Genomic DNA, 18,611 nt, shown 5'->3' with positions numbered 1-18,611 from the left:
TATGCACTGCTGCAATCATAGTATATACCACCACAGCAGTATGCACTGCTGCGATCATAGTATGTACCACCATAGTCAGTCAGTATGCACTGCTGTAATCATAGCAGGTATCACCACAGCAGTATGCACTGCTGTAATCATAGCAGGTACCACCAGTCAGTATGCACAGCTGTAATCATAGCAGGTACCTCCACAATATGCACTACTGTAATCATAGCAGGTACCACCACAATATTTACTGCTGTAATCATAGCAGGTACCACCAGTCAGTATGCACTGCTGTAATCATAGCAGGTATCACCACAGCAGTATGCACTGCTGTAATCATAGCAGGTACCACCAGTCAGTATGCACTGCTGTAATCATAGCAGGTACCACCAGTCAGTTTGCACAGCTGTAATCATAGCAGGTACCTCCACAATATGCACTACTGTAATCATAGCAGGTACCACCACAATATTCACTGCTGTAATCATAGCAGGTACCACCACAATATGCACTACTGTAATCATAGCAGGTACCATCACAATATGCACTGCTGTAATCATAGCAGGTACCAACACAGTATGTACTGCTGTAATCATAGCAGGTACCACCAGTCACTATGCACTTCTATAATCATAGCAGGTACCACCAGTCAGTATGCACAGCTGTAGTGATAGCAGGTACCACCTCAGTCGGTATACACTGCTGTAGTGATAGTAGATACTGCTATCGAGTTGGTAGATACTGCTATATAGAGTTAGTAGATACTAAAACAGTCAGTATATACCACTACAGTCAGTCAATACTGCTACAGTCAGTATATACTACTATAAAGTCAGTACATACTGCTACGGTGAGTAGCTACTTGATTCAGTAGATACTATTATAGAGTGAGTAGATACTGCTACAGATTTAGTAGTTACTACTATAGTCAGTGGATACAAGTATAGAGTCAGCAGATACTATACAGTTAGTCGTTACGACTCTATAGTCGTTAGATACTACTGTAGGCCCAGTAAATACTACTATGGTCAGTAGTTACTACAGTCACTAAATACTACTACACAGTCAGTAGCTACTACTGGCTCAGTAGATACTACGGTACAGTCAGTAGATACTACTACAGAGTCAATAGATACTACTTACTCTGTTGTATGTAAGGTGTGTAGGTATATATGCCCCCCCGGGGTTCCTGGCGCGGACGTCGTAGAGAGCACCTCCCCGTGCACTCACGTAGCCCCGCCCACTGTGTTTGTTTGCCATAAGCTGCCATGCATAACGGGCTCTCTCTCTAACACCCCTACATCACCCCCCCCCCCCCCCCGCATAGCTTGCAGCCGTCCCGGCTACCAACATACAAAAAAAATGACAATAAAAGCGCATTTACCCCCTGAACGCGCGTGTGCCTCACTATTTTTCAACAATAACAAGAACAACAACAAGAACACAACAAGAACGCAACAGCGAGAAGAGAAAACAACCCGACGCACCCCCCCCCCCCCCCCCCCCCCCCGAATAAATACGAATTCCGTAAAAACAGCCTATATACAATTTGCAGGGAACCCACCACACACACAACACATGGCGAACCCAACATATGTACATCCAATGAGCCGGGAACACACCACCCACACAACACACAATGAACACAACCTATGTACACATCTTCCGGCCTCACAACAGTCTGCGCATTTTAGCGCGCGTCCTTGCAGCGGGCCCCTCACACGGGGTAACCCCGTGTGGCGGACCGCCAGGTGGCAACTGTCCGTCTCGGAGTGAGTCCTCATCCGACACCGCGTGACCCTTGGCATCCCCAGGAGGGATGATCGGGCGTGAGCCCATCACTCCTGATGCACCTGGAGGTGGCACAGCCGGCAAGGCATTAGGTGAGAGCGACGGAGACGGACCCAGTGAGTCGGTCGACCCCCCACATGTTTGGCCACGCGTGTGTGAAGTGGGGATGTGTACCGCAACGAAGGGTTTTAATCTAGAGGGGTGCACGAACCACTGCCGCTTCCCCCATTTGATGCGCACGCACTGCGGTCGCAAAACCTCGACCACCTCCACAGGGCCCCGCCACGGCCGCACCAGCTTAGAGGAGGTAGCAAGTGGCACCTGGGGACAGTGCAGCCATGCCTTGTCCCCCGGCTTCCACTGCAGCATGTGCGCCCGACCCAGTCTGAGCCGCTCATTCGCTTTCTGACGGCGGTCAGAGTTTTGCATGGCAGCATCCCGTGCCTCAGTTAATTTGGCCAGATTAAATTTTACATGGTCAGCCAATTTAGTTTTACTCTGCGGCGCGGGGATCTGCAGCTGGGCACAAACAGGCGGGTCAGGTTCGCGGCCGTACATGAGGTAGAAGGGGGAAAATCCCGTAGCTGCATGGGGGGCCATTCGGTATGCCGCCAAGACCCCTTGAATTTGCAGGTCCCAATCGGTCTGTGAGTCCGAAACCTGCTGTGACAACATTGACGTGATGGTGCGATGCAGACGCTCGACCATCCCGTCAGTTTGCGGGTGATACGGGAGGTACGAATTTTCTTCGTGCCCAGGAGCTCACAGACTTGTTGGAGTAGTTTGCCGGAAAAATTTCTGCCCTGGTCGGTCAGCAGCCGCTCCGGAGCACCTTTGTCCAGGACATATCCCTGAACAAAGGCCTCCACGATGGCTGCTGCCGACTGATTGGCAAGGGGCCAGGCCATAGGCCAGCGCGTAAAATACTCCACACCAGTCAACAAATATCTATTGCCCCTGGGGGTGGCGGGGAATGGGCCCAAAATATCCAGCGCGACAAGCTCATTTATTCTGGACACTTTGATTGATTGCAAGGGTGGGTTAGACTCCCGTGCCGGCGGTTTTCGTTGCGCGCACCGAGGGCATGACCCCAATAAATCCCCGACATCCCTCGTCATGCCTGGCCAAAAAAAATCAAGTTGGAGCAATGCGAGGGTCTTTTGGGTCCCCAGGTGTAGGAGGCGCTCGTGAGCGGCCCACACCACCTTTCCCCGCAACCCAGAAGGGACCACCAGCCGGTGTCGATGGGATTTCCCGTCCCAATGCATCAACAGACCTTGCACCATCTCCCATGCGTCGGCATCACCCCTCCCCCGCGCAGCACCCCCGACGCGACGACGCCACCCGAGGAGGGAGGTATCCTCCATCTGGAGGCGCCCCCATTCAGTGACGGGCAACCCCAACAGGGAATCTTTTCCCTGTTGTGCGATCGAATTAGTAATCAATGTTTCGTCGTCGTCGGCGGCCGCCAAGACCGGAACCGATATGTCCCCCGGAGGCCTGCAACGTCCAGACCCCAGGAGGCATGCACATTCGGAGGTGGTTGGCATGCGCGACAGAGCGTCCACATTGGTGTGGCGAACGCCCTTACGGTAGGTGGTTTCAAAATCAAAGTCCTGGAGAATCTCCAACCATCGAGACAATTGTCCCGATGGTTGTTGAACTCTCAGGGCGTACTGTAGTGCCGCATGATCTGTGCGGACGGTGAAATGCCGACCGTACAGATATGGGCGATACTGTTGGATGAAATAGACAATTGCCAACAGTTCCCGACGAATGACACAATATCTTTGCTCCGCAGGAGACAACACCCGACTACCGTACGCGACCACCCGTTCCACGCCGTCAACCACCTGGGAAAGCACGCCCCCAATACCCGTGTTGCTCGCATCGGTGTCAAGCAAAAAGGGCTTAGAAAAATCGGGGTAAACCAAGGGAGGAGCTTTCACCAGAGCGTCCCGAAGGGAGCGGAAAGCAGCCTCCTCCTCCTGTTCCCAGTGGAACCGAACCCCTTTTGACGTTAAAGCGTGTAGGGGTTTCGCAATCGTCGCAAAATCCGCGACAAACCGTGGGTAATAGGACGCGAAGCCAATGAAACTCCTGACCTCTCCCACCGAGGTGGGAGTCGGCCAGGAGCTGACGCACTGCGTTTTGGCGGGATCGGTAGCAATACCTGAGCGTCCCACGATGTGTCCCAAATAACGCACCGATTCGCGTAACAGATGACATTTTTGGGGTTTGAATTTCAAATTAGCAGCCCGCATCTTTTGGAAAACCGCCCGCAACCTCTGGAGATGTTCGTCAAATGTTTTACTAAAGACAATAACGTCATCCAAATAAATCAAGCACGAGTCCCATTGCAATCCAGCCAAAACTAATTCCATCAAACGCTGGAAAGTTGCCGGCGCTAAGTGGAGTCCCATCGGCAACCGGTTGAATTGGAACAGGCCGTGCGGTGTACGGAAAGCAGTTTTAGGCTTTGAATCATTGTCCAGAGGAAGCTGCCAGAATCCCGAAAGTAAATCCAATGTGGAGAAGAATCGCGCTCCCGCCAAGGCGTCAAGCGATTCGTCCATCCGTGGGAGCGGGTATGCGTCGGCCACCGAAATTTTGTTAAGGCGCCGAAAATCAACGCAAAACCGCAACGAGCCGTCCTGTTTCTTAACTAGGACGATTGGCGCTCCCCAAGGGCTGGTGGAAGGAGAAATGATGTCGGCAGCTAACATGTCATCAACAGCCGATTTGACATGGTCCTTTTCGGCGGGACTTAACCGAAAAGGATTCTGGCGTATTGGCGCGCTGTCACCCGTATCAATATGGTGACGCAGCAGATGAGTGCAGCCCAAATCGTATTTGTCCCGACTGAAAACGTCGGAAAATTCCCGCAGTAGTGTTTTAAGCTGTTGACGCTCTGAATTTGACAGGTCCGTCGATCCCGCACAAAGCGCCTCGAGCCACCCTTCATCGCTGTCCGAATGTGGTCGCGGCGCAGGGACAGCGCTCACGTGATTCGCGATGGGTTCCTCACAGGGCACCGGCGTTGCGTGAGCAAGCACGGTCCCCTGTGGGACCACCACCGTCTGCGAGCCCACATTGAGGACCGCGATGAACGGGTCTCCGTCCCCTCTTACTATGGTCTGGGCCGGAAGTAAATGAGGTCCACTAACCCCGGCCCTAGACGGCCCCAGCAGAACCCCCTGGGCCCCAATGCCCTTAGCGAAGGGCCCCCGAAGTTTCAAAGGAATCAACATTTGCGCCCCCGGAGGAACGCGCACCGTTCTATCTACGAACGCCGGCACCGTCGCGAACGCTGTCCGACTCGTAACGGGGGATGGCAGAAACGCCATGCGTCGGCCCGATGGGAGCTCAATGCATCCCTGGTCGATTAATATCCTAATCGGCATTTTGGCCAGGAAGTCCGTCCCCAGCAGGCACGGAACCGCCAGCGAGGAGGAAACAAAAATCGGCCCAGACAATTTAATATCCCCGATACAAATTTTGGCTCGAATTTGTCCAATGATGCCAAGTGAGCCCCCATTAGCAGCATAGAATGGCACGTAAACGGGCATCAAAGGACGGCTCTGGACAGGGAGAATATTGTAAATCAATTCCGAAATAATGGTCGCCGATGCTCCCGTATCGACCAGAATGCGCACCTCAACCCCGTCGATGTGCCCCACAACGGCAGACGACCCCGATGATGCGGCTACAACACGATGAGCCAACACGGACCACTGGCTGGGTTCGATATGAGTACCCAGAGTGGTGCGTGTTGGTGCGATGGTGCGCGATATCGACCCCCCATTCGCTGCGGTGTTTGAGTGTGTGACGGGCGTGTGCATGGGCCAAACATGAGGGGTGCCGCGACTCGCCGGGTTATGATGACGGAGCTTGGGAAGAGGGCCGGCGTCCCGTCGAGGTGTCGTCCCCTGCTGCCGAGGAGAGCGGCACCCCGAGGCGACATGGCCCCGGATGCCGCAGTTGTAACAGCGCGGGAGCGCTGGCGAAGACGATGGATGGTCGAAATGGCCCGAACCGCCCCGGTCCGCCCGTACTCCCGCTCCCTGCTGCCGTTGATGGTCGATGGCGCAAATCTCTTTCGCCGGGAGGGTGGCTGCAGCCACGGCACGCCCGCTCGCCGCCTTGCTGGCCTTCCGTCATTGCGCGAGCAGGTTTGCGTGGAGGAGTCGTGCCACTTGGAGGGAGCACATCTCCACGTCGTCTTGTGCGACGATGACGATATCCAAGTCGTCCGCCAGCAGGAGTATCTTTTCCGTGACCATGGCGTCGACACCTTCGATGTCCATCCGTGGAAAGGCCGCCTTCGCCAGTGCCAGGAGGCTTGTGCGGTATGCCAGGGGCGACTCCTTTGCCCCCCGCTGGCGATCGTAAAAGAGTTGGCGACAGTCCGACGGCGGACTGTAGACCGCAGCCAGCAGCTGCATCGCCGTCTGCAGCGTGGAGCGCCTCTCCTTCGGTGCCGATGTTAGAGTGGCAAGGGCGTCGCTGTCGAGGAGTGCCGGCAGCGCGCGAAGAGCCTCGGCGTCCGTCCACTGCGCCATTTCCTGGTGAGCGAGGAAGCGCCGCTGGAAGCCGCCCCAGTCGCCTTCCTCGCCCACAAATTCTTTGAGTGGAGGTAGCCGCTGATGTAACGCAGCGGCTGCCGCGGAAGGTCGCACTCCCCCGTCTCCCCCACCCGGCTGTGCCGCGACTCCGTCTCCCCCACCCGGCTGTGCCGCGGCTCCGTCTCCCCCACCCGGCTGTGCCGCGGCTCGAACAACCGATGGCATCGCCGGTCGCACCCGTGGTGATGTGCCGTCCGTTGGTGATGACGCGGCAGGTACTGTATGCCCGCCGTTGGACTCGATGCTCAACCCGGCCACGCCCAAAACAGCAGCTGCGGCGATGGCGGGATTTTTAAAGTGGTGCTCCATCAAAATGGCGGGAAGGCGCTGTGGTCGCCGGCTGCCGTCGCCCCGTGGCGGTCCAGCAGCCCCCAGCTGTGTGATCTGGTCCAGCATGGCGGCAGCGGCGTACAGCAGCTCCGCCAGCTTAGCGTGCGCCTGCCTCAGCCCCTCTGTCGACGGCTCTCCATTCTCCTGTTGCTGCAGTGTGGACGCATCCGACCCCGACTGCTCCGTGTTTTCTTCAGCCGTCCCGGGCTCCCCGGCTGCAACGGTGTCCTCCCCCTCCGGTACCCTGACTCGAGCTGTCCGGCGCGTGTCCATGTTCGTAGATCTTTACTTCTGACACCAGATGTAATAGAGTTCACGACTCTTGGACGCCGGAGTTGGAGGCACATGGGTTTTATTCACACAGCACGGTTCTGGCATACAACACTAGAGGGGGTGTTGGCCCCCTCACCCGGCTAGCTGGGGATACACGCGCTAGCTACTTCCTAGCCTGCCTCCTAGTCCTCCTTTAACGGGCTAGGGGAGGCTATCTGGCCCGACACTGGTAAGTCGGGCCCGGTACCCTGAGTCCCAGACCAGCGCTGACAAGAGCACCGGCTCTGGATCTCGGGACCGCGCCGCTGGCTCGGTCCTGTTCGGCCCTGATAAGGACGGCGAACCAGGGGAGTCCAGGGCTCTAGCTAAGACGTCTTCAGTCTTCACTGGTTAGCTTAACAAGAACCCCGAGCCCTCCGATACATCCCCTTTTATACACAACCCCCCGCTGAGGGGTGGGGCCCCCCCGGGGTGCCTGGCGCGGACGTCGTAGAGAGCACCTCCCCGTGCACTCACGTAGCCCCACCCACTGTGTTTGTTTGCCATAAGCTGCCATGCATAACGGGCTCTCTCTCTAACACCCCTACACAAGCAAAACGTCGTATTCAAAAATTGTAAATGTTGTGGATTCACTCTTCAACACACCGGTGGGCTAAAGTAGTGAACTATTTGTCTTTTGTCAACGTGACGCATTTTTTACTGATTGGCCGTGTCGCGTGGTGGAGGGTTGCGACACATTTATAAATAACGCGAGCTAGCCAAAAAACCTTTATTATGAATAATATTGGTCGTGAAAGCCTACGTGTTAAACTCCCCACTAAGTGGTAATAATGTATTGACTCCTGGAATGATAATAAGCCAAGTCAACCCCTAACCAGGATTGAACTTGCAACCTTCCACTTGCAAGCCGCCTGCCCTTTTGCTGTGCCACCTGGCCATAGAAGAGTAGAAGGGTGCCTTCAGTGGAATGGCTGTGTATAGTATTTGTCTTTTACTGCGACGCACCACCACCATTCCTACAACCGTTGTGACTACTTATGCTGTTGAATATTTTTTGGATTTTCTTTTTCAGATAGAGTGGACAAAGGCGTGTATTCGACCTGCAGGAGTTACGATTCAAGAGATTCGTACTCTACACTCCCTGCCAAGTACCCATCTCAACATCTGAAACTTGGGGCACGTCAAAGATAGACTGATAAGTGTGCAGCGCCCTTCACAGAGCAGGGTGCGATACAGCCTTGCAAAAAACTCACAGCGTTCTGACCATCAAGGAAGTTGACTGGAACACAGCTATTGGTCAAGCTAACGATGACAACCTGATGACAGCCCAAACCAAGAATCGTAACAAATCTGACGGCAATCCGGCACACGGTCAAACAAGGACACAAAGAACGAATTTCACAAAGTCGGGGAAAGCCCCAAGAACAACCCCAGATACTCAAATATTACCCGTTGTTGATAATGTCTTTAACCAACCACAATCCTGACAGGAGCTAAACGAGCACCAACGAATCTCAAAGAATCTGGCAACAGCCAACCAGGAACAACGAGAGCTCAAAGAACACCAATTGACAACCTCACAACATCAATGCAATAGCAATAGCTCAGGACCAATCGATCCTTTTATTTTGATTTAAAAAATCAACACAAAAACACATCTATCAATGACAATCTAAGAACAGTCTAACGTCAACTACAAGAATATTCTGACCAGAAGAACCCCTGAACAATCATAGAACGCAAACATATTTTTATCACTGACACTATTAACAGCCCAGAAGTTACAAATAACTCGCAGACCACCCGCAGCGCATGGCTATCTGACGCCAACATCAATTAGCACGTACAACCAATACGGAGCAATCTGACGGCGTTTCTAAATCCTCACCACCACCACTAACGACTATCCAAAGAGCATCCAACAAAAAAAAACAGCCTAACGGTAGACCACCCATCAATCGTGATATTACAAGGAGCGATATTACCAGACTACACAACCAAAGACCAACCCCCCCCCCCCCCCCACCTAAAAATCTGTACAACCTGAGCAGCAGCAACAGCGAGAGGGATTATTTCTGGCTGCAGCTGTCAAAATGGCGATTCACGTGGCTGGTCTGATAGCCATCATCATTTTCTATGGCATTATCCTGGCTGTGGGGATCTGGGCCGCATGCCGAACCAAGAACGTCGGCGTGGGCGAGGGGATGGAGCGCAGCGAGGCCATCATGGTGGGCGGCAGAGACATCGGCCTGCTCGTCGGCGTGTTCACGATGACGGGTGCGTGTCGAGCGAAACCAATTCAACAATCGTCCCCCCCATCCCGCCCTTCCCCATGAACTCTTTCTCTACAGCTTAAATGCCTCCATACAATAACTAATCAGACGAGAGCGCAGGTTTCGCAAGCAGAATAAGACGAGTCATCATCACTCTGAGCAATGATCTATTTGCTGCTAGATAAAGGACTCGCCAACGTCACCATCGTACCATCATCCCACAATTCAATTATTTATCTCGCGGCTTCACGCAAAGCTGATCCCTTCATTCCATGTCTTTGGTGGACATTTGTGTTCCCTCCTTTGGCTGCGATTCCATCATTAGTCTCGACCCTTGACCATAATTCCAACTTGCGATATGTCCTGCCGAGCACATTACTTTTCTTAACAGTTGATAAGATGTCCTATCTCGAATGCCCTCGTTAATCCATGTTTCTCTTGTTAATATACATGTATATCTTACTAGCGGAAGTACCCGGCTTTGCCCGGGTGAAAAATATATTTCTTAAAAACCTTACATATATATACACAGATACTAAGGTATTGTCAAAGCCCGGTGGGCCGTTTGTACATTTCTATACCAACAAATATATAAGAGGCTTGCACAAGTCCAAAAAGTTGTAGAAAGTGTGGGGTAAATAGTTGATGTAAAAGGTTTCCAAAAATTGTGCCCCCCCACCTCAAAAAATATCTTTACCCCTCGTAGGTATATATACTAACAACACCTTACATACAACAGAGGAAGTAGTATCTATTGACTCTGTAGTAGTATCTACTGACTGTACCATAGTATCTACTGAGCCAGTAGTAGCTACTGACTGTGTAGTAGTATTTAGTGACTGTAGAAACTACTGACCATAGTATTTACTGGGCTTAAAGTAGTATCTACCGACTATATAGTCGTAACGACTAACTGTATAATATCTGCTGACTCTATAGTAGTATCCACTGACTATAGTAGTAACTACTAACTCTATAGGAGTATCTACTCACTCTATAATAGTATCTATTGACTGTAGTAGCTACTCACCGTGGTAGTATGTACTGACTGTATAGTAGTATATACTTACTGTAGCAGTATTGACTGACTGTAGTGGTATATACTGACTGTTTTAGTATCTACTAACTCTATATAGCAGTATCTACCAACTCGATAGCAGTATCTACTATCACTACAGCAGTGTATACCGACTGAGGTGGTACCTGCTATCACTACAGCAGTGCATAGTGACTGGTGGTACCTGCTATGATTACAGCAGTGCATACTGCTGTGTTGGTACCTGCTATTATTACAGTAGTACATAGTGTGTTGGTACCTGCTATGATTACAGCAGTGCATATTGTGGTGGTACCTGCTATGATTATAGTAGTGCATATTGTGGTGGTACCTACTATGATTACAGCAGTGCATACTGCTGTGTTGGTACCTGTTATGATTACAGCAGTGCATATTGTGGTGGAACCTGCTATGATTACAGCAGTGCATATTGTGGTGGTACCTGCTATGATTATAGCAGTGCATAGTGACTGGTGGTACCTGCTATGATTACAGCAGTGCATACTGCTGTGTTGGTACCTGCTATTATTACAGCAGTACATAGTGTGTTGGTACCTGCTATGATTACAGCAGTGCATATTGTGTTGGTACCTGCTATTATTACAGCAGTACATAGTGTGTTGGTACCTGCTATGATTACAGCAGTGCATATTGTGGTGGTACCTGCTATGATTACAGTAGTGCATATTGTGGTGGTACCTGCTATAATTACAGCAGTGCATACTGCTGTGTTGGTACCTGTTATGATTACAGCAGTGCATATTGTGGTGGAACCTGCTATGATTACAGCAGTGCATATTGTGGTGGTATCTGCTATGATTACAGCAGTGCATACTGGCTGTGGTGGTAGATTCTATGATTACAGCAGTGCATACTGCTGTGGTGGTACCTATGATTACAGCAGTGCATACTGCTGTGGTGGTACCTGCTATGATTACAGCAGTGCATGCTGACTGTGGTGGTATCTGCTATGATGAGAGGAGTATCTGCTATGATCACCACTCACCCTCACCACTCACCCTCACCACTCACGCTCACCACTCACCCTCACCACTCAACACTCACGCTCACCACTCACCCTCACCACTCACCCTCACCACTCACTAATCACCACTCACAACCGCCACTCACCCTCACCACTCACCCTCACCACTCACTCTCATCACTCACCACTCACCCTCACAACAACCACTCACCCTCACCCCTCACCGCTCACCACTCACCCTTACCACTCACCCTCTCCACTCACCACTCATCCTCACCAATCACACCCTCACCAATCACCACTCACCCTCACCGCTCACCCTCACTGCTCACCCTCACCACTCACCCTCACTACTCACCACTCATCCTCACCAATCACACCCTCACGAATCACCACTCACCCTCACCACTCACGCTCACCACTCACCCTCACCACTCACCACTCACGCTCACCACTCACCCTCACCACTCACCCTCACCACTCACTAATCACCACTCACAACCGCACTCACCCTCACCACTCACCCTCACCACTCACTCTCACCACTCACCCTCACCACTCACCCTCACCACTCACCCTCACAACAACCACTCACCCTCACCGCTCACCACTCACCCTTACCACTCACCCTCTCCACTCACCACTCATCCTCACCAATCACACCCTCACCAATCACCACTCACCCTCACCACTCACGCTCACCACTCACCCTCACCACTCATGCTCACCCTCACCACTCACCCTCACTTATCACCACTCACAACCGCCACTCACAACCGCCACTCACCCCCACCACTCACCCTCACCACTCACCCTCACTACTCACCACTCATCTTCAACAATCACACCCTCACCAATCACCACTCACGCTCACCACTCACCCTCACCACTCACGCTCACCACTCACCATTACCACTCACCCTCACCACTCACTAATCACCACTCACAACCGCCACTCACCCTCACCACTCACCCTCACCACTCACTCTCACCACTCACCCTCACCACTCACCCTCACAACAACCACTCACTCTCACCACTCACCACTCATCCTCATCAATCACACCCTCACCAATCACCTCTCACCCTCACTGCTCACCCTCACCGCTCACGACTCACCCTCACCACTCACCACTCACCCTCACCACTTACCCTCACCACTCACCCTCACTACTCACCACTCATCCTCACCAATCACACCCTCACAAATCACCACTCACCCCCACCACTCACGCTCACCACTCACTACTCACCACTCACCACACTCACCACTCACCCTCACCACTCACTAATCACCACTCACAACCGCCACTCACCCTCACCACTCACCCTCACCATTCACTCTCACCACTCTCCCTCACCACTCACCCTCACCACTCACCACTCACCCCCACCACTCGCGCTCACCACTCACTACTCACCCTCGCCACTCACCACACTCACCACTCACCCTCACCACTCTCCCTCACCACTCACCCTCACAACTCACCCTCACCACTCACCAGTCACGCTCACCACTCACGCTCACCACTCACCCTCACTACTCACCCTCACTACTCACCCTAACCACTCACCCTCAACACTCACCCTCACCACCACCACTCACCCTATTCCCGTTTTTAAAAAACTTGCTTACGTGTCGCCAAGTATGCTTAACATTTCTTACAGACACACACATTCACTACTTTAGCTTTTGACATTACACATACAAAACGTCAGCTTGTACTACTGTCATGATAGCAGGTACCACCACCACAGTGATGGTGAGTGGTGAGGGTGAGTGGTGAAGAAGAGTGGTGAGTGGTGAGGGTGTGTGGTGAGTGGTAAGGGTGAGTGGTCAGGGTGAGTGGTGAGGGTGAGTGGAGAAGGTGAGTGGTGAGTGGTGAGGGTGAATGGTGAGGGTGAGGGTGAGTGGTGAGTGCTGAGGGTGAGTGGAGAGGGTGAGTGGTGAGGGTGAGAGGTGAGGGTGAGTGGTGAAGGTGAGTGGTTAAGGTGAGGGAGAGTGGTGAGGGAGAGTGGTGGTGGTGAGGGTGAGGATGGTTGGTGATGGTGAGTGGTGAGCGTGAGTGGTGAGGGAAAGGGGTGAATGGTGAGGGTGAGTGGTGAGGGAGAGTGGTGAGGGTGAGTAGTGGTGGTGAGGGTGAGTAGTGAGTGGTGAGTGTGAGTGGTGAGGGTGATTAGTGAGTAGTGAGGGTGAGTGGTGAGCGTGAGTGGTGAGGAATGAGGAAGAGTGGTGAGGAAGACTGGTGAGGAAGAGTGGAGAGGGTGAGTGGTGAGCGTGAGTGGTGAGGGAGAGGGGTGAGCGTGAGGGGTGAGGGTGAGTGGTGAGGGTGAGTGGTGAGGGTGAGTGGTGAGGGTGAGTGGTGAAGGGTCTGTGGTGAGTGTGAGTGGTGAGTGTGAGTGGTAAGGGGTCTGTGGTGAGTGTGAGTGGTGAGTGATGAGTGGTGAGGTGGTGAGTGGTGAGGTGTTGAGTGTGAGTGGTGAGTGTGAGTGGTGAGGGTGAGTGGTGAGCCGTGAGGGTGAGTGGTGAGAGTGAGTGGTGAGGGTGAGTGGTGAGGGTGAGTGGTGAGTGGTGAAAGTGAGTGGTGAGGGTGAGTGGTGAGGGTCAGTGGTGAGTGGTGAGGGTCAGTGGTGAGTGGTGAGAGGTGAGTGGTGAGAGGTGAGAGGTGAGTGGTGAGGGTGAGTGGTGAGTGTTGAGGGTGAGTGAGAGGTGAGGGTGAGTGGTGGTGAGTGGTGGTGGTGAGGGTGAGTGTTGAGGGTGAGTGTTGAGGGTGAGTGGTGGTGGCGAGGGTGAGTGGTGAGGATGAGTGGTGGTGGTGAGGGCGAGGATGATTGGTGAGGGTGAGCGTGAGTGTTGAGGGAGAAGGGTGAGTGGTGAGGGTGAGTGGTGAGGGTGAGTGGTGAGAGAGTGGTGAGGGAGAGTGGTGAGGGTGAGTAGTGGTGGTGAGGGTGAGTAGTGAGTAGTGATGGTAAGTGAGTGGTGAGGGTGAGTGTGAGTGATGGTGAGTGGTGAGTGTGAGTGGTGAGTGATAGTGAGTGGTGAGTGATAGTGAGTGGTGATGGTGAGTGGTGAGGGTGAGTGAGGGAGAGTGGTGAGGGAGTGGTGAGGGTGTATATATTTTTGCCTATGATGACAGCAGTACATGCTGACGTTTTGTATGTTAAATGTAAAAGCTAAATGTGTGAATGTGTGTGTCTGTTGGCGACATGCAGTTTGTTAAAAAGGGAATAGGGCGATGCTAAAGTAATCTCCAACCCTCGATTCCTTCGCAACGATTGCAAAGAATCGCTTCTTGTCGCGCTTGGGCTACATTTTTAATTACAGAGTTTTATTTTCATTTTTATGTTATGTTTTAAAGTTTTCAGGAGTTTTTAATTATATTTTTGCCCCGGTCGACGCCGGATATTTCCCATTCGTAGCAGTTTATATCAACTCTATAACCAACTTATATTAAACGGGATTTAGCCAATTCTAAAGGAGTCGACAACCTTCGATTCCTCTGCGCGATTCAGAGAATCGATTCTTGGCGCGGTCGGTTTTAAATTTTAAATTACACAGTTGTATTTTCATTGGTATGTTATGTTTTAAAGTTTTCAGAAGATTTTAAATGCATTTTTCCCCCGGGCAACGCTGGGTATATCGAGTTTATAGCACAAAGTCTTCGCCTGACAAGTGTGGGGTGTCCAGGCCTAGTACCGTGCAGAGCCTCCGGCCTCCCCTAGATTGCCCACCCGGCCGAGGCTGGGTGCTGGGGCCGTTATCCCCCCCCCCCCCCGCGCTACAATAATACTGTCTAATCGCTATAATTTTATTATCTACCGACCCTATAATAGTAATTGCACACATTGGGGTGGGGGGGGGGGAGTGAAGAGGACGTGAAAGTTTGATGAATTTACCTCAGCGTCGCGTGTTAATGCGTGCGCATATTTTTAACGGGAATTAAAAATGGCGTCCACCCCTCAGCGACGGCGTTGCTGCCCGTTGCCAGGGGCCAACCGCCCGTTACCAGGGGCAACCGCCTTCGCGCATGCGCAACGGCGTGCTTCGTCACGTGCCGGTCGGCAAGAGTAAATAAATAAATAAAGAGAAATCGCATTAAATCGATCATCGGTCCGATTTAAAGTTTAGAGACGAAAAATCGGAAATGCCTAAGTTCACCGCGGGGCCGGGGGCGTGCCCACCGGCAAAATTTTATCTCGGCGAACCCCACGGTCCGAGAGCCAAATCTTCTGGAAGCAAGCGTACGCAGACGGACAGACGGACAGACAGACAAAAAATGAATTATATAGGTTAGATACTAGCCTATAAAAGGCATTCTTTGTCTGTCCATCTGTCTATCCGTCTGTGTGTACATGCTTGCGAGGGATTTGGCTCTCCAGCGGTGGGGTTCACGTCGGCAGCATGCCCTAAGCCCCGCAGTGGGAATAGGCTATTCTGTTTTCCCATACATGAATTTAAAAGTAGTCAAAATAGCGTTTTTGTGCGATTTATCTTTATTTATTTACTTTTTCCGCCTGGACGAGGGACAAAGTACGCAATTGCACATGCGCGAAACGCTGACAGGAGTTGCCCATGGCAACGCACACGCCATCGCTGGAGGGTGGGGGGGATTTCTCATTCGCGTTCAAAATGCAACGCTGAGGTAAATTCATGTCCTATTCTCCCCCCCCCCCCCCACCCCAATGTGTGCACTTTCTATAATAGGGTCGATAGATACTAAAATTATAGCGCTTATACAATATTATTTTAGCGCGGGGGGGGGGGGGGCCGGGGGGGGGGTAGCGGCGCAGCACCCAGCCTCAGTCGGCTGGGCAATCTAGGCGAGGCCGGGGACTCTGCATGGGACTAGGCCTCACCACGGCACTCTGTCAGGTGAGTACTTTGTGCTATAGAGTCGATATATATACTGCTACTAGCGGGAAATACCCGGCGTTGCCCAGGGGGAAAATATTTTGTTTTTACTTCTGATAACTTAAAAACATAACATATACAAATGAAAAGATAACTCATTAATTAAAAATAAAATCGCGCAAAAGAATCGAAGGTTGTAGATTTCTTTAGAATCGACCTATTCCAATTTAATATAAGTTGTCGGGAAGTATGCTAAACATTTCGAACAGCCACATTCACAAATTTCCCTTTTATATATAAGATATATAGAATCAGCATGTACTACTGTAGTGATAGCAGGTACCAACCACAGTCAGTATGTACTGCTGTAATAATATCAGGTACCACCACAGAATGCACTGCTGTAATCATATCAGATCCCACCACACTCAGTATGCACTGCTCTAATCATAGCAGGTGCCACCACAGTATCCACTGCTGTAATCATAGCAGGTACCACCACAGTATGCAATGCTGTAGTGAAAGCAGGTGTCACCAAAGTCGGTATGCACTGCTGTGGTGATAGCAGGAACCACCACAGTCGGTATGCACTGCTGTAGTGATAGCAGGTACCACCACAGTCGGTATGCACTGCTGTTATAGCAGGATACCACCACAGTCAGTATGCACTGCTGTAATTATAGCAGGTTACCACCACAGTCGGTATGCACTGCTGTAGCAAAATCAGGTACCACCGCAGTCAGTATGCACTGCTGTGGTGAAAGCAGGTACCACCACAGTCGGTATGCACTGCTGTGGTTAAAACAGGTACCACCACAGTCGGTATGCACTGCTGAAGCAATATCAGGATACCACCACAGTCAGTATGCACTGCTGTAGTGAAAGCAGGTACTGCCACAGCAGTATGCACTGCTGTAGTGAAAGCAGGTACCACCACAGCTGTATGCACTGATGTAGTGAAAGCAGGTACCACCACAGCAGTATGCACTGATGTAGTTAAAGCAGGTACCACCACAGCAGTATGCACTGCTGTAACCATAGCACGGACCACCACTGAGTATGCACTGCTGTAGTGATAGCAGGTATCACCAGTCAATATGCATTGTTGTAGTAAAATCAGGTACCACCAGTCAGTATGCACTGCTATAATCATAGCAGGTACCACCATAGTCAGTATGCACTGTTGTAGCGATAGTAGATATTGCTGTCGAGTTGGTAGATACTGCTATATAGAGTTAGTAGATACTAAAACAGTCAGTATATACCACTACGTTCAGTAAATAATATGATACAGTCAGTAGCTACTACTGGCTCAGGAGATACTACTGTACAGTCAGTAGATACAACTACAAAGTCAATAGATACTACTTACTCTGTTGTATGTAGGGTGTGTAAGTATATATACCTACGCGGGGGGTAAAGATATTTTTTGAGGGGGTGGGTCGACAATTTTCGGAAACCCTTTAGATCAACTATTTACCCCACACTTTCTATAACTTTTTGGACTTGTGCAAGCCTCTCATAATTTTTTGGTGGAGAAATGGACAAACGGCCCACCGGGCTTTCACAATACCTTAGTATCTGTGTATGTGTAGGGGTGTTAGAGAGAGAGCCGTTATGCATGGCAGCTTATGGGAAACAAACACAGTGGGCGGGGCTACGTGAGTGCACGGGGGGGGGGGTGCTCTCAACGACGTCCGCACCAGGCAGCCCGGGGCCCCACCCCTCAGCGGGGGTTGAGTATAAAGGGGGATGTGTCAGAGGGCTCGGGGCAGAATGTTAAAGCTAAACCAGTGAAGACCGAAGATCGTCTAGCTAGAAACCCGGACTCCCCTGGGACGCCGCCCTTGTCAGGGCCGCGCAGGACCGAGCCAGCGGCGTGGTCCCGAGAACCAGAGCTAGTGCTCTGGGACTCCGGGTACCGTAGCCCGACTTACCAGTGTCGGGCCAGACAGCCTTCCCTAGCCCGTTAGTGGAGGACTAGGAGATAGGTCAGAGCTAGCTAGCAGTGTATTCCCAGCTAGCCGGGTGAGGGGGCCGATACCCCCTCCAGTGTTGTATGTCCGCGGTTGTGACAACTGTTGCGGAATAAATACGTGTGCCTCAACCCCGGGTGTCCAAGAGTCCTCAACGGTATTACATCTGGTGTCAGAAGTAAAAATCTATGAACATGGACACGCGCCGGTCAGCTCGGGTCAGGATACCGGGGGCGGAGGACACCGCTGCAGTCGGAGAGCCCGGGACGGGTGAAGAGAGCACGGAGCAGTCGGGGCCAGATACGGCTACGCCGCAGCAACAGGAGGGTGGAGAGGTGTTGGCAGAGGGGCTGAGGCAGGCGCACGCCAAGCTGATGGAGCTGCTGCACGCCGCTGCCAGCATGCTGGACCACATCAATCAGCTGGGGGCTGCTGGACCGCCACGGGGCGACGAAAGCCGA

At 52.0% G+C, this 18,611-nt stretch overlaps 1 protein-coding gene across 1 annotated transcript in view; it reads left to right on the top strand.

The window, feature by feature from the left end:
• The window catches only part of LOC144732709 (high-affinity choline transporter 1-like), a 90,589-nt gene that overhangs the window by 37,712 nt on the left and 34,266 nt on the right, over positions 1-18,611 (top strand). The window contains exon 2 of the mRNA XM_078614293.1: positions 8,080-9,284. Coding sequence (XP_078470419.1) covers positions 9,101-9,284 — 184 coding nt within the window. The 5' untranslated portion in view covers positions 8,080-9,100. The remainder of the gene's footprint in view (positions 1-8,079; positions 9,285-18,611) is intronic.

Source organism: Lampetra planeri, chromosome 43 (genome assembly GCF_965212315.1).
Source record: "Lampetra planeri chromosome 43, kcLamPlan1.2.h2, whole genome shotgun sequence".
NCBI lineage: Eukaryota > Metazoa > Chordata > Hyperoartia > Petromyzontiformes > Petromyzontidae > Lampetra > Lampetra planeri.
Note: the sequence above shows the minus strand (reverse complement) of the source record. Positions and strands in the feature narration are given on the sequence as shown.